The sequence below is a fragment of the Nicotiana tabacum genome, chromosome 1 (assembly GCF_000715075.1).
Source record: "Nicotiana tabacum cultivar K326 chromosome 1, ASM71507v2, whole genome shotgun sequence".
Taxonomy (NCBI): Eukaryota; Viridiplantae; Streptophyta; class Magnoliopsida; order Solanales; family Solanaceae; genus Nicotiana; species Nicotiana tabacum.
Genome location: NC_134080.1, coordinates 6,120,678 through 6,135,331, shown reverse-complemented (window position 1 = coordinate 6,135,331; position 14,654 = coordinate 6,120,678). Strand labels below are relative to the sequence as shown.

At 37.0% G+C, this 14,654-nt stretch overlaps 1 protein-coding gene across 1 annotated transcript; it reads left to right on the top strand.

The window, feature by feature from the left end:
- The first annotated feature begins 1,276 nt into the window (after positions 1–1,276).
- LOC142161873 (uncharacterized) lies at positions 1,277–13,523 on the top strand. Its single transcript, XM_075217827.1, has 3 exons — positions 1,277–1,410; positions 1,500–2,161; positions 13,356–13,523. The coding sequence occupies exons 1-3, from the start codon at positions 1,284–1,286 to the stop codon at positions 13,521–13,523; spliced, it is 957 nt and encodes a 318-aa protein (XP_075073928.1). The 5' UTR covers positions 1,277–1,283.
- Positions 13,524–14,654: the final 1,131 nt, after the last annotated feature.

Here is a 14,654-nt window from a genome sequence, read left to right as displayed (position 1 = left end):
AATCCACGTGTCATGCCACATCATTTTTAATATAAATTCAGTTTTTTTCCAATACAGATAGTCCCCCCACTTTCCATTTTTTTTATCAATTAAATAATTGGGAAGTGGATCTTCATGTAAAAAGAACTTTTGCCACAATTAATGCTCATGACAGTACTAACGTCTCAGCAGTCTTTTCCATTTAATGTTCTGTCCATGTGTCATTTTATAATTGATTCCGCTATTCATACCCTTCTTCGAGACTTCTTCATTCTCACTATTTACGAAGTGATAGCTGCCTTTATTATAGGCTTTTCATCATTATACTTAAAAAGTTGACGGTTCCCATTTTACACATAACTTTGTCTTCCTTTGTCTTCTTCACAAATCTTCAGCACATACTTTCTTCTTAACAATGTCTTCTTCAAACCCTAACCGTAAAAAAGTTCCAATTCTAGATCAGTTCCCCAACGCCCCTGTTAGACACAGAAGAGGCGGAGGAAGTAGGCTTCGAACAGGGTTAGAATCTACGCGAGGCGGCTCCTCTGGTTCTTCTTCAAGGAGTTTTGTCCCAAAAGCCCCTTCTTCTAAAAGTAGGGAAATTCGTGATACTTCTCAAGAACCCTCAGTTGATGATATAGTTCCCGGCGATTTGTCTTTTGAAAGTGACAAAACGTCTCTTCAAAAACAAATTAAAAATTTAGAAAGAGCTGATACTTACCCAACATTAGTAACCGAGCTTACAATCCCCACCATAAGAAGAGATTGTAACTGGAAGGATAGTCTCCGAATGTCAATTCCTTCCCCAAATCAAAGAATTTCCTCTTTTAGAAATGGGTATTCTTCTGTTTACACTTACCCCTTCACTTTAGGTTTTAATCCTCCGATTGACCCAGTTATTCTCGATTTTTGTCGTTTCTTTACAATTTGTTTGGCCCAAATTGGTCCATTGGTGTGGAGAACAGTGGCTTGTTTGAGATATTTATCATCCAAGGCCAATGTCAATTTCACCTTTTCTCATCTCATTCATCTATACCATCCCAACTTAATACGCCATGGGGTTTTCACCTTAACTGCAAGGAGCAAAAAAGTTTTGGTAAACCCTGAGGATGACAAAGATCGTGGATGGTATATCCGTTACGTTGCTGTCCGTACAGTGGATTTGATTGGCGAAACAAATATTCCCTTTCCTGAGAAGTGGAATTTTGAACGTAAGTTTCCTCTTATTTACCGTACCTACTTTTGAGAATTTCAAAAGAATGCTGTTTTTAACCTCGTCCCTTCTTGGTTTTTTTGTATCAACCATGGGAGATGTGGAACCTATTCCCAACTTTCGTGGTTGGGTAGACTCACTTTTGAAGATTGCTACTAGGGAGCAGAGAACTTGGAAATCAATTTCTTCTTTACATGGCTGGAAAGTCAAAACACATGGTATCCCCCCTTTTTTTAAAAAAAATTTTGTTTTACATGTTAAGCACTTTTTCCTCAACTTTAATCATGTATATCCATTCTTTAATCAGGATTTGGCATTAGAGGAATGACAGTTGAAGTAGCTATGGCCATTCGCATGTCTGCGAATGCTGCTCTGGATTTAGATAAGGCTCGAGCCTTGCTGCCTAAAAGAAAAGCTACAAAGGAAAGTTCTGAAGAAGAAGAGGAGGGTACCTCCCTAATTACCAGGCCAAGGGCCAGGAGACGAATAATCATTGATAATGAAATTGAAAACACTCCTGCTCGTACCTCCGCCACCGAGCCTGTTTTGATTCAATCTGATGAGGATGCCGAACCAAGAGATAATAATGAGTCAATTCAGCACCTTTTTGACAGTGGTTTCGGGAGTGGCGAGCTCGGACCTGTTTTTGATGAAGCTCATATTTACTCATTTGTTCCTATTTCCTTCATTCCTCTTCCAGCCGTAAGTGTTTCTTTACCAGCTTTAACAACTTCCGTTTGTTTGCCAATTTCTACTGCTCCTATATCTGTTCCCTTGGCTGCTTCAACCGCACCTGCTTCTGCTCCGGTGTTGGTTTCTACATCTTTTCCCTCCATTCCTTCCGCTGCTCCTCTTCCCTCTGTTCATCATACAGAGACAAGTTCTAGCAGCGGAAATATGACAATGAGAAGTGTTACTTTGGAGGTTCCTGCCAATCATAGCCTCCTGAGGAAGACCGGCAGAGCCGATGTTTGGCTCGAACCTCTAATTGGAGATATAGAGAAGAAGAAGATGGAGAGCCATAGCTGCTTAACTTTGATGAACGACGTAGTTCATTCTACTTTGAAGGTATTTCTACCAACAAGTTTTTTTTCTTTTTTTTTTTTTAAATTATCTTCAATTTCTCATTTCCATGACTTACCTCTGTAGGCTAACCTTATTAGCACGGAATTAATGAGAAGAATTTCCTTACTGGAAAGAAAAGCTCGTGAGTCTGAAAAGTCTGTCCACGAGGCTGAGGAAATAGCTAGGGGAGCCCAACTTGAAGCAACCAACTGGAAGGAGCAGTTCAAAAATTCTCAAGGGACTATAGAAGAGTTGCAAGAAGATAAAAACCTCCTAGAGCAGCAAAACCGTGGTTTAACTTCTGAACTGGCAACAGTCAAAGCCTCTTCAAGCCAATTGAAAAGAGACAAAGAGCTTTTGGAATGCTCTTTGTCAGAACAATTATCCAGAGCTAGTGAAGAAGTTAGAGAGCTGAAGGCACTTTTGGCTAAAAAGGAAGAATATGCAGGAGAGTTAGTGCAAAGCTTGACTCAAGCTCAGGCTGACTTACAGACTTCTTCTGACGAGATTCAAGCCTTGAAGAGTTCTCATGCTTCTCTTGAAGCTTCCCTTGATTCCCATTTAGCTGAAAATCAAATTTTAAAAAACGATCTTGCTATGTGGGAAAAGGAATATGGACTTCTAGAGGAAAATTTTAACATAGAAGTGAGTTGGGCTTTTCTGAATTCTCGTCGTGATGCTTTGACGGAAGCTGCTCAAGAGGGTTTTGACTTGCAGTCTGAACTGGCCAAAGTCATAGATACCATCGAGAAAAGCCAACAGTCTACTGATACTCCTTCTCCTGCCCTTGAAGTTCCTAAAAATGTTGCTATTCCAGCTTCAGAGGGTGAAACTTCTACAACCCAGTCTGTGGAAGTTGAAGCTTCCGTGACAACCCCCTCAATTGAATGATGGTTTTATCCCTTAGTTTTTTTAAAGGATTTTTTGGTGAAAGTCCCCAGTTATCATAATGGGGCACTTGTATAAACTTTTATTGACTAAGTTTCTACTTAGTCTTTTTAATTATATCAAGAAGTTTTATTAGTACTTCAATGTGTTCTACTCTTGCCTTTTCTTTACTTATTTAGGACTTATAGAATAGTTTAGCATTTTTATCCTTTGAAAATGCTTTATGATTCTTCCCATGACTTATTGACATGAGGCTTATAAAAGAGGACCCTTTTATTTTATCGACACTTAATGAAGAAGACGTCTCAACTTCATAATGGTGTTAAAATACGATGAAAGTAATAGGAAAACACACGTTTTGTATGAAACAACTTTGGCAAGTTTTCATTCATAAACTTTTAACAAGTGTTTGACTGTTACATGTATTACAATACATCTACAACTTTTCTTGTAACTGTTTTTCTTGTAACAGATTTGTAAATAACATAAACTAAACAAGGTTTTTTTATAACCTGTTTCAGTACATAGTCATGACCCTATCTTTACATGTTAAGAAGGGTTTGAGAGGTGACTTTGTTTATGAGTTTGAGAGATGACTCTGTTGTTCTCAAGAATGTTGAAGACTTCGTAACTTCTTCTCAACACTTGCTTCTTTGTGGCCGATTTTTATTCGATACTCGTATCTGTTTCTTTGCACCTATCTATGTATAATATGTAGTCCCCCAAGTGTTTGAGCGGTAAAGTATGAAGCCTCGAGCACTTGTTTATTTCTTTTACTTTGGCCCTTTTCCTGAAACAGAAAGATATACGGGACTCGACGGTGTGATTATAGATGAAGACTGCCTAACTTGTGTGTATTTCCATCAGATTAATTGTAACCCTGGGCTAGGAATTTAAGCATACTCCATTTTGCCTTGCAGGTTGTGACTCATCATTTGGCACGAGTTAGGATATTTAGCCTAGCATCTAAAATCGTTAGTAAAATATTAATAAACCAAGAGAAGAATTTTTACATGATGATACCTGACCGTAGGTACTTTCTTAAAAGTAATATCTTTTTAAGTGGACAGGATTCCAATGTGAGGGTAAAACTTTACCATCCATTGTTTCCAACTGGTATGCTCCTTTTCCCGCAATGCCACGGACTTTGTATAGTCCTTCCCATGTTGGACTTAGCTTTCCTGAGTTAACAGCTTTTGTAGATTGGAACACCTTTTTAAGCACGAAGTCCCCAATTTTGAAAAATCTGAGGCGTGCTTTCCTGTTGTAATATCGTTCTATTACTTGCTTTTGTGCTGCCATCCTTATCAAAGCAGCTTCTCTTCTTCCTTCAAGTAAATCTAGGCTAACCCGCATCTCTTCATTATTGGATTCCTCCGTTGCCTGATCGTACCGTGTGCTTGGCTCACCTATTTCAACTGGTATTAAGGCTTCCGTACCATAAACCATCGAAAATGGTGTTTCTCCAGTGCCTGTTTTGGTCGTTGTACGATAAGCCCATAGTACTCCGGGTAACACCTCAGGCCAATTACCTTTTGAATCTTGTAACCTCTTTTTCAAGTTATTGATAATAACTTTGTTAGTTGATTCCGCTTATCCATTCCCCACTGGATGATATGGCGTAGATGTTATTCTTTTGATCTGCCAACTTCGAAGAAATTCTGTAACTTGTGCTCCAATGAATTGTGGTCCATTGTCACATACGATCTCCTTTGGTACTCCAAAGCGGCATATTATATTTCGCCATATGAAGTCTTTAACTTCTTTTTCTCATACCTGTTTAAATGCCGTTGCTTCTACCCATTTAGTGAAATAATCTTTGACATTTATCACATTTGGACACGAAACTGGTTGCCTCTTCTTCCATCTTAGGCCAATAATATCCTGTGCGAATTAACGTTCTTACCAGTGACCGTCCTCCTGCGTGATTCCCACAATGTCCTTCATGTACTTCTCTCATGACATATTCGGTTTGAGAAGGGCCGAGACACCTTGCTAGTGGTCCACCGAACATCTTTCGATAAAGATTACATTGATATAAACAATATCGTGCAACTTTTTTGCGAAACGCGTAAGCCTTTCCTTTGTCATTAGGCACGGTTCCGTGCTGTAAAAAGGCAACAATTTCATTTCTCCAATCCCATGTTAGATGATTAAAATTTACCTCGTTTTTGTCAGGTTCAAGAACGGAATGAAATAGATGTATGACTGAAGCATCTGTATTGTTTGCCACGTCTGCTGCGGATGCAAGGTTTGCTAAAGCATCTGCCTCTACATTCTCATCTCTTGGGACTTGCACTACTTTCCAAGTTTGGAATTGCTTTATTAACTCCCGTACCTTTGCGAGGTATTCTTGCATTCGTGACTCTCTGGCTGTGTAAGTCCCCAGCATCTGATTAACCACGAGTTGAGAATCACTCTTGATTATAATCTGTGTTATGCCGAGTTCTCGTGCCAATTCTAAACCTGCAATTACAGCTTCATATTTTGCTTCATTGTTAGTTATAGAATGACATTTTATAGCCTGTCTAATGGTCTCACCCACAGGTGATACGAGGACTATTCCTAAGCCTGCCCCTTTTACATTAGATGAACCGTCAGTGTATAAAACCCAAGTCCCCGGGTTCGCACCATTAAAAACTAATAATTCTTTTTCTGCTTCTAAATGCATCCCCTGGCTAAAATCAGCCACGAAATCAGCTAGTACTTGAGACTTTATAGCGGTCCTGGGTTGATAAATAACTTCATATTCACTTAGTTCTATAGCCCATTTTGCTAATCTTCCTGAAAGTTCATGTTTATGCAAAATATTTCGAAGCGGAAAAGCAGTAACTACAACAATGGGATGACATTGAAAATAAGGTCTTAACTTTCTAGATGCCATGACCAAAGCTAATGCTAATTTTTCTAGCTGTGGGTATCGTGTCTCAGCTTCCAATAAGGACTTACTTACGTAATAAATAGGAGATTGTTTACCTTGGTCCTCGCGGACTAAAACATCACTTACCGCGACTTCAGATACGGCCAGATAAATGAGAAGTTTTTCCCCTACCTTCGGTTTTGCCAACAACGGTGGTTTTGACAAATAAGTTTTCAAATTTCTAAGGGCTTGCTGACAATCTTCATTCCATTCAAAATGATCTTGCTTTTTAAGTGCAGAGAAAAACTTAAAACACCTTTCTGAGGATTTGGAAATAAATCTCCCCAAAGCTGCAATTCTTCCCGTTAATCGTTGTACTTCCTTTTTATTAGTAAGGATATCCGGGATTTCTTCTATTGCTTTGATCTGAGAAGGATTCACTTCAATACCACGGTTAGAAACAAGAAAACCCAAAAACTTACCTGATGCAACTCCAAATGCACATTTTTCTGGGTTGAGTTTCATATTAAATTTTCGCAAAATTTCAAAAGTAATAGATAGATGAGAAATATGATCATGAGATTGCTGGGTTTTGACGAGCATATCGTCTATATATACCTCCATTGTTTTCCCTAAATGTTCTTGGAACATTTTGGTGACCAACCTTTGATAGGTTGCCCCAGCATTTTTGAGACCAAAGGGCATTACTTTATAACAATAAGTCCCCCTGTCTGTGATGAAAGAAGTTTTTTCTTCATCACCAGGATCCATTTTGATTTGATTATATCCTGAGTATGCATCTAAAAAACTTAAAAGTTCATGACCTGCGGTCGCATCAATTAGTTGATCTATATGTGGTAAGGGAAAGAAATCTTTTGGACAGGCTTTATTTAAATCAGTATAATCTACACAAACACGCCACTTACCATTTTTCTTAGGTACAACCACCGTATTAGCTAACCAAGTTGGATATTTTACCTCACGGATTGATCCGATTTTTAATAATTTTTGGACTTCATCCTGAACCACCTGGTTCTTGAAAGCACCTTGTTTCCGTTTCTTTTGCTTTATTGGTGTAAAAGAAGGGTCCTCGTTGAGTTTGTGAGTCATCACATTTGGTGGTATCCCTGTCATATCAGCGTGGGACCAAGCAAAGCAATCTAAATTAGCTTTTAAAAATTCGATTATCATACCTCGCATGTTCGTGTTTAAATTAGCCCCGATATAAACCTTCCATTCAGGCTGTTGATCAAATAACATCACTGCATCAAGCTCTTCAATCGTCGTTTTGATGCTTTCATTCTCTTCAGGTTCTTGAATTGTGTCAGGCCTTGAGTCCAAATCTGTTTTCTCTTGTTCAGTTGAAGTTTGATCTTTTTTACTTTCAACTGTTTCCTGTAATTGCTATTTTGCTTTATTTAAGGCGCTCGTACTTGTTACAGCGTTGACATTTCTGTCCATCTGCTGATCCCCACGAATTTGACAAATTCCCCATGGTGATGGGAATTTGATAACCTGATGCAGGGTTGACGGGACAACATCCATATCGTGTATCCATGGCCTTCCCATGATCATATTGTAGGCCATTTCCATATCAACTACCTGAAATTTAGTTTCCTTCACAACACCCATAGCAAAAGTTGTTAGTATTACCTCACCTTTTGTTACTACACTTGAATTGTCGAAGCCTAACAAGGTGTGCGCCTTGGGTAACATTTTGTCTTCAGCTTGCATTTCCCGTAGTACCCTTAGTAATATAATATTTACAGAACTTCCTGGATCAATCAAAACTCACTTTACATTAGTATCATATACAAGTAAAGATATTACCAGTGCATCATTATGTGGAGTTGTCACTCCTTCGTTATCTGCGTCATCGAACGAAATGCTTTCATTGTCAAGGACCTGCCGCACCCGTTTCCCGTGTGTAATCGTTACCTTAGAAACCTTGTTGGAAGCTGTGTAAGTTATGCCATGAATATCTTCTCCCCCGCTTATGACATTCACTGTCCTCTTGGGTGAAGGAGGTTGTGGTGGTTCTTGTCTGTTTTTCATATAAGCTTGTTTTCCTTTCTCACTAAATAACTCAGTGAGGTATCCTTGCTTCAATAAATGATCTACTTCACTTTGCAGGAATCTGCATTCTGAAGTTTTGTGCCCGTGATCGTTGTGAAATTCGCACCAATGATCCGGATTGCGTCTACTTGGATTTGATCGCATTTCTTTCGGCCACCGTACCTTATCTCCCATGCTTCTTAAAACAGCTACGAGCTCGGAGGTAGAGGCGTTAAAATTATATCCACTGAATCGTGCCTTTAAACTCCTGTCATCATCACGTGATTCTTGTCTATTCCGATCATTCCTGAACTTTGAAGAAGAGCCAGAATCCCGGTTCCTTGACTTTTGATCGTATTGCTGGTTATCTTGCTTCGACCGTGGGTCCTTTCCTGCAGGTCCCATATATGGATCGTACCTGTTTTTACCTAATCTTTTTTCGGAATCTGACCTTCGAGTACTGCCCCTTTCTTCATGATGGAGCTTAGGTACGGTATCTTCTTCGATTCGCAGCTTCGTGCTATATCTGTTGTAAACATCATTCCATGTGGTTGCAGGAAATTCTCGAAGACTTTCTTTGAGTCGTCTCGTGGCTTCAGAACTTTTGTCATTTAAATTACTTGCAAAAGCTATAGCAGCCCAATTGTCTGGAACACGAGGTAGAGTCATTCTTTCACGTTGGAATCTATCAACGAAGTTTCTAAGCAACTCCGAATCCCCTTGTTTGATTTTGAAAATATCTTCCATCCTTTTCTCAACTTTTTGTGCTCCCGAATGTGCTTTAATAAAAGAATCTGCAAGCTCAGCAAAAGAATTAATAGAATTTTCAGATAAAAGAGAATACCAGGTTAATGCACTCTTGGTGAGTGTTTCTCCAAATTTCTTGACCAATACTGATTCAATTTCTTGTTTGATCAAGTCGTTGCCTTTCACGCCGGTTGTAAATGCAGTCACGTGGGTCTGTAGTACCATCATATTTCGGGATGTCAGGCATTTTGAATTTTTTCGGAATTGGAAGGGGAGCAGCACTAGGCTTCCATGGTTGTTGTGACTATTTGTCCATGTCTACTCCTTTTATTACAGGTGGAACTCCAGGGATTTGTTCTATTCGCTCATTTTGTTCCTTCAGCTGTTTCTGCAAGGTTAGTACTAAATTTTGCAAATATGAATTATTTAAATTACCTGGTCCCCCTTCTTGTGGTTCACTGGGGGTTGCTCCGTTTCCAGAATTATCAAGACCAGAACGGGGGTTCTCCAATGTATTATTATTAGGAGTCGGTGTAGGTGGCGCAACAGGCAATCGACTAACAAGTGCCTGAAGAGCTTTGCCGACTTGTGCATCGATTAGCTTTTGCAAAGCTTCAGTTGTAACTCCTTCAAAATGTTCAGATTGCTCTTGTTGATCAGCACGGGATTCAGTAACAGGAGTGCCTTCACGAGATTGACGTGGTGAATTTAAAGGAGAGGGAACCACGATATCTTGATTTTGATGTATTTGATTCTCATGGTTTCCCAATGTGTTGTTACTGTTGTTGTCGGCGTTATTGTTTGACATGGTGACGATAATAGATAAGATATAGCTTAAAAGGAAAGATTATCATATTCCCGGTAACGGAACCAATTTGTTTCACCAAAAATCTGAGTCCTTGGTCAAAGTTAAAAGAGAAATTCGGGTTACTGATAATCAGGAGACAAAAAATAAAATACTTTTGAGAACAATGGTAGAAGGTAAATAGATAAGTATTTCAATGAATTCTCAATAGTATTCCGTGTCCTTACAAATGATGATACTTCTTCCTTTTATAGATCATTCTAGGTAAAGGAATAAAGCCTCAGCTTTAATGATATAATCATGAGCAATAAATGACATTAAATAAGCCGTTATACAATCATTCCTATTAAATACCAACTTTATAACGTATCAGACATTTAATAATGAATTTGGACTCCTTTCTGTCATCTGATCCTTGCTTTCAATGCCTTCTAATCCGTTGGCTGTAAATAATTTAAATTGGTACGAGACTCGTATCTATACGTCGTCTCGTGCTTATTTAAATTCTTCTTCCCGTGGCTGTTTTCACCGTGCCTCTTAGTCAATTGCTGTTCTTTGACCATTCAACTAATCCACGTGTCATGCCACATCATTTTAATATAAATTCAGTTTTTTTCCAATACAATATGGATTCTTGTGCTTGTTTTATTTAAATTTTCATATAATAAAGACTAATAAAACATTAAACTATTTCAAGGAAAACAAATAAAAGATTTAGTTTGTGATAAGTAATAATCATGACCTATACCATCTTTTGGATCCTTCCTTGTAACAACTTTGCTTCACCGCTACCTAAAACTGTGACTTTTGTCACATTTTACTCTTTGAAAGACACCAACTTCAGACCTGGTACTTCGTCTTTCTTTATTGCATGGTCTGTCAAAATATTGGAGAAAGTAATTTCATATTGTAACATTCAGAACTGAATAACTAGGGTCGTGAAAAAAAATATATTAATAAAATAGAAAGTTAAGTAAAAGGAAATTCTTTTTTTGTGACATTTGACATTGCAATTTTTTTAGGCAAAAGTGATAGAAGTTGAAACTCTAGTCTCAAGGACAACGACTAGATTACTTCCAACACCTTATCCCTACCAACGGCATGCATGGAATTTTATTTTATATTTGAAATTTAGTAAATAATTTAAAATTAAGCTTCCACATATAGATTTCCATTAAAAAATCCTCGTCCTAACACATTATTCTGATTGTTTCTGAGGTTTAATCTTTATAACACGATTATATGAAAACTTTACACCCCATGTTACTAATAGTCTTTTGGGCCAAACTTCCAAAATCAACTTATTCTGAAAAGTGATTTTTGAAAGATACTTTGATGAAAAACAATTTGTATTTGACTAATTAATTTAAAAAATACTTTTTAAAGTAATTAATATTTGAACAAACTTTTAAAAGGTGTTTTGAAGTGCAATTTTCAGTATTTTTTAGGAGAAACTACTTTTTTATACTTCTCAAACATAACTTCTGCGTCTATTTAAAAGCACTTCGTTTTTTTTTCAAAAGTTCGGCCAAACCCCTTAAAATTTAAAGAAATATTTTTAGATAAAAAAATGCTTTTACCCAAAAAAAAAAATTGGCCAAACAAACTATAATGCTACATATAGTTTTAAAATGCTGGATAAATTAGACTTAAATAATCATTGTATTTTTAACCATTTGAGGAGAGGAATTTCACTTTTTTTTCCTTTTCTCATTTGTAAAGGACCCTATATCCATTATAAATTTGTGGGACTAAATAGAGCTTAGAGAAAGCATCAAAGACAATGGTCAAAGGAAAAAGCTATCCTAAATAAATGGGCGTGGCGTTGTGGCAGCACTTTTGTAGCCCCGAATTCTCCCAATAGGAGACAAATTGAATCTCACAAGTATTCTATCAATTTTGTAAGCATCAAAATCAACGTCCATAAACTTCACGACTTACGATATTGACATGAATAGACAATACACAAACTTCACTTACCTATCAATGGGATATAATCCTATGCTTGTGCTTGTTAAGAAAAAGAAGAACGGCCCACCTGTCTTTTCTTCTATTTTAGATTGAATATTAAAAGAGAAACCCCCAAAAAAGGAAAAGGCAAAAAAACATGATGAAAAGAATAGAAAACAAAATTTTTCTAGGATATCTTTGCCTCCACTTTACCCTGTTTGTTGACCGCTAAAGACACTTTATAAGTCCAAAAGTTACTACTCGATTCCAAATTATTGGCAAACTCCCTACATGTAATCCTACATTTTTTGTGACTTTCTCAGCTAGACAAAGATTTACCCAACTAGAGGCAAGGTTAGAATTTATAGCCTTCGAAATTTTACACATTTAAATAATTGAGCGTTACACGTTAGGGGAACTTCGATAAAAGAGACCGGAACCTAAATAATGTGTGTTTGGACTCAAAACACATAAATAAGTGTATTAAAAAAACGATATTTCTATATATAGCGTGCAACAACAACACACTATATATTAACGGTAACGTCTGCCGTTTGTTACACGCTATATGTGTCAGACGATTTGACTTCTCATATAACGTGTTCAAATTAAACGCTATATATAGCGTTTTCAAATCATACGCTATATATAGCGTTTAATTTGAACTCGTCTTCTTCCTCGACAGAACCCTCCCCCATTTCTTTACAAACCCTCCCTTTTCCTTCTGCTCCCCCACCCCCAACTGCTCGACAATCTAAAAAAAGAATTGTGGTCCCCTCCCGTCACACAAAAGGTCAGGAACGTAGGTCCTCCATCGTAGTAGAACATTCTGGATTCGTGGTTTATCTCCTTCGTCTTCAAATTTTCACGCATTACACACACAACATCGAGGTATTTCGATTTATTTTATGTCCAAACGTGTATAATAATGTATATCACTGCCTATTGAATGTGTTTCCATGTCCTTTTGTGTTGTATTTGCAAAACTAGTAAGTTATATTTATCCGGACTTAGATATTAGTGTAAAATTTAGATTGAATTTTTTATGTTAATATAAGTATTTAGATATTAGTATTTTTATGTCATTATGTGTTTTTATTTGCTAAACTAGTATTGTTGTAGCTATTTTTTTTTAATGTTATGTGATTAAAATATATATGTTGTTTATATTTAGTTTATTTATTATCGTAGTAAAATATAGAAACTTTTAGCGTAGTAAATTGTATAGTATTTTAGCGTAGAATCCTTGTAGTTTAAGTAATTTTAGAATGATAGATGAAAATATATACTTTGTACAAATTTAGAATTTAAATTATAAAACAAACACACACAAAATAATCGAAAAATTAAATTTGACATACAAAAATATTCACGATAGTTTGGTGCTACTGGGCCTTAAATATCGAGTTTGGAACCCAATTGTTACATATATTTTGTACAATTAAATCTCTAAAAAAATTAGAATTTAAATTATAAAATAAACACACACAAAATTACTAAAAAATTAAAATTGACACACATATTTATTCATGAAAATTTGGTGCTACTGGACCTAAAATATCGAGCCTGGACCCAAATTGTTACATATACTTTGTATAATTTAATAATTAAAAATTTAGAATTATAAAACAAACACACACAAAATTATCAAAAAATTGAATTTGACACACATAAATATTCATGTAAATTTGGCGCTACTGGGCCTAAAATACTGAGGAAATAGTGGTACGACAATTCAAATTGTTCTGACGAATTATATACTTTGCTATTCTGAGTTTTTGACTCTTATGTAGGTTACTACTGGACTAACGGCCTCTTCTATTGATCCTGTCAGCACCACTGATGATCATGCAGCGGTGCATCCGGCTATAAGGCGGCGATTTGATGATGACGATCTTGATAGTGTCCCCAGGAGGGATGCGATGCGCCTCAAGCCAGCGGCTGCGTTGAGGCACACTTGATGTGGGACACACTGATTTTATTCATTTTTATTTGGCATTATATGTACATTTAAAACAACTTTTATATAATATATGAATTACGTTTTGATTTCTCTGTTAAGTAGCTAGTTTCGTACGGCAATAAAAACACAAGTCGTAAAGAAGTAAAATTCCACTACAATGACTGGAAAAAAAAGTTCATTGTCACATCTCCTTTTTCCGCACCCGAGAGGGTACAAGGGAGTTTTTCCAATTAAAGGACAATCGAAAGGGGATTTATGTTTTTATTTCAGAGTCGCCACTTGGGAGATTTAGAATGTCCCAAGTCACCAATTTTAATCCCGAATCGAGGAAAAGAATGACTTCATATTACAGTCTGCGCTCCAGAAATCCGGATAAGGAATTTTGTTAACCCGAGAGAAGGTGTTAGGCATTCCCGAGTTCCGTGGTTCTAGCACGGTCGCTCAACTGTTATATTTGGCTTGATTATCTGATTTTATACAAATATGAACTTATGTGCAAATTTTAACCTTTTAACTGCTTTTGTCGTTATTATTATTTTACAAGAATTGCAACGTCGTGAAAATATATCTTGAACCACGTTACATCGATGCACCCGTGGTTGTTGACATATCTCGACTCGGTTGAGATTTGGATTTGGATCACATAAATGTGCACCCAAGTTTAGGGAGATAACATTATTAAACACGCGCCTAAAGAGACTATCGCGTTATTATTCTGGGAAGGCCATGAAATTCGCTAAACGGCCCTCTTGAATTCTAAGTAATTTTAAAACAAGTATTTACTGAGGGCCCCGCAATTTGTATTTTTTTATTCGGCGAGGCTCATCTCATTCTTATTTTTTAAAGGAATTTGCAACGTCGTGGACATGCATCTCGAACCACGTCACAATCAATGTACCCGCGATTTAGAGACACATTTCAACTCCGCTGAGATTTGGATTTGGGTCACATAAATGTGCACCCGAGTTTAAGAAAGTAGTTTAGTTAAAGGCGCGCCTAACGCGACTAACGTATCATTTATTTTGGGAAGGCCGTGAAACTCGCTAAACGACACATTCCGAAGTCTACGTATTTTTTAATATACATATCTATGAGGGCCCCGCGAATTGTATTTTTATTTGGCGAGGCT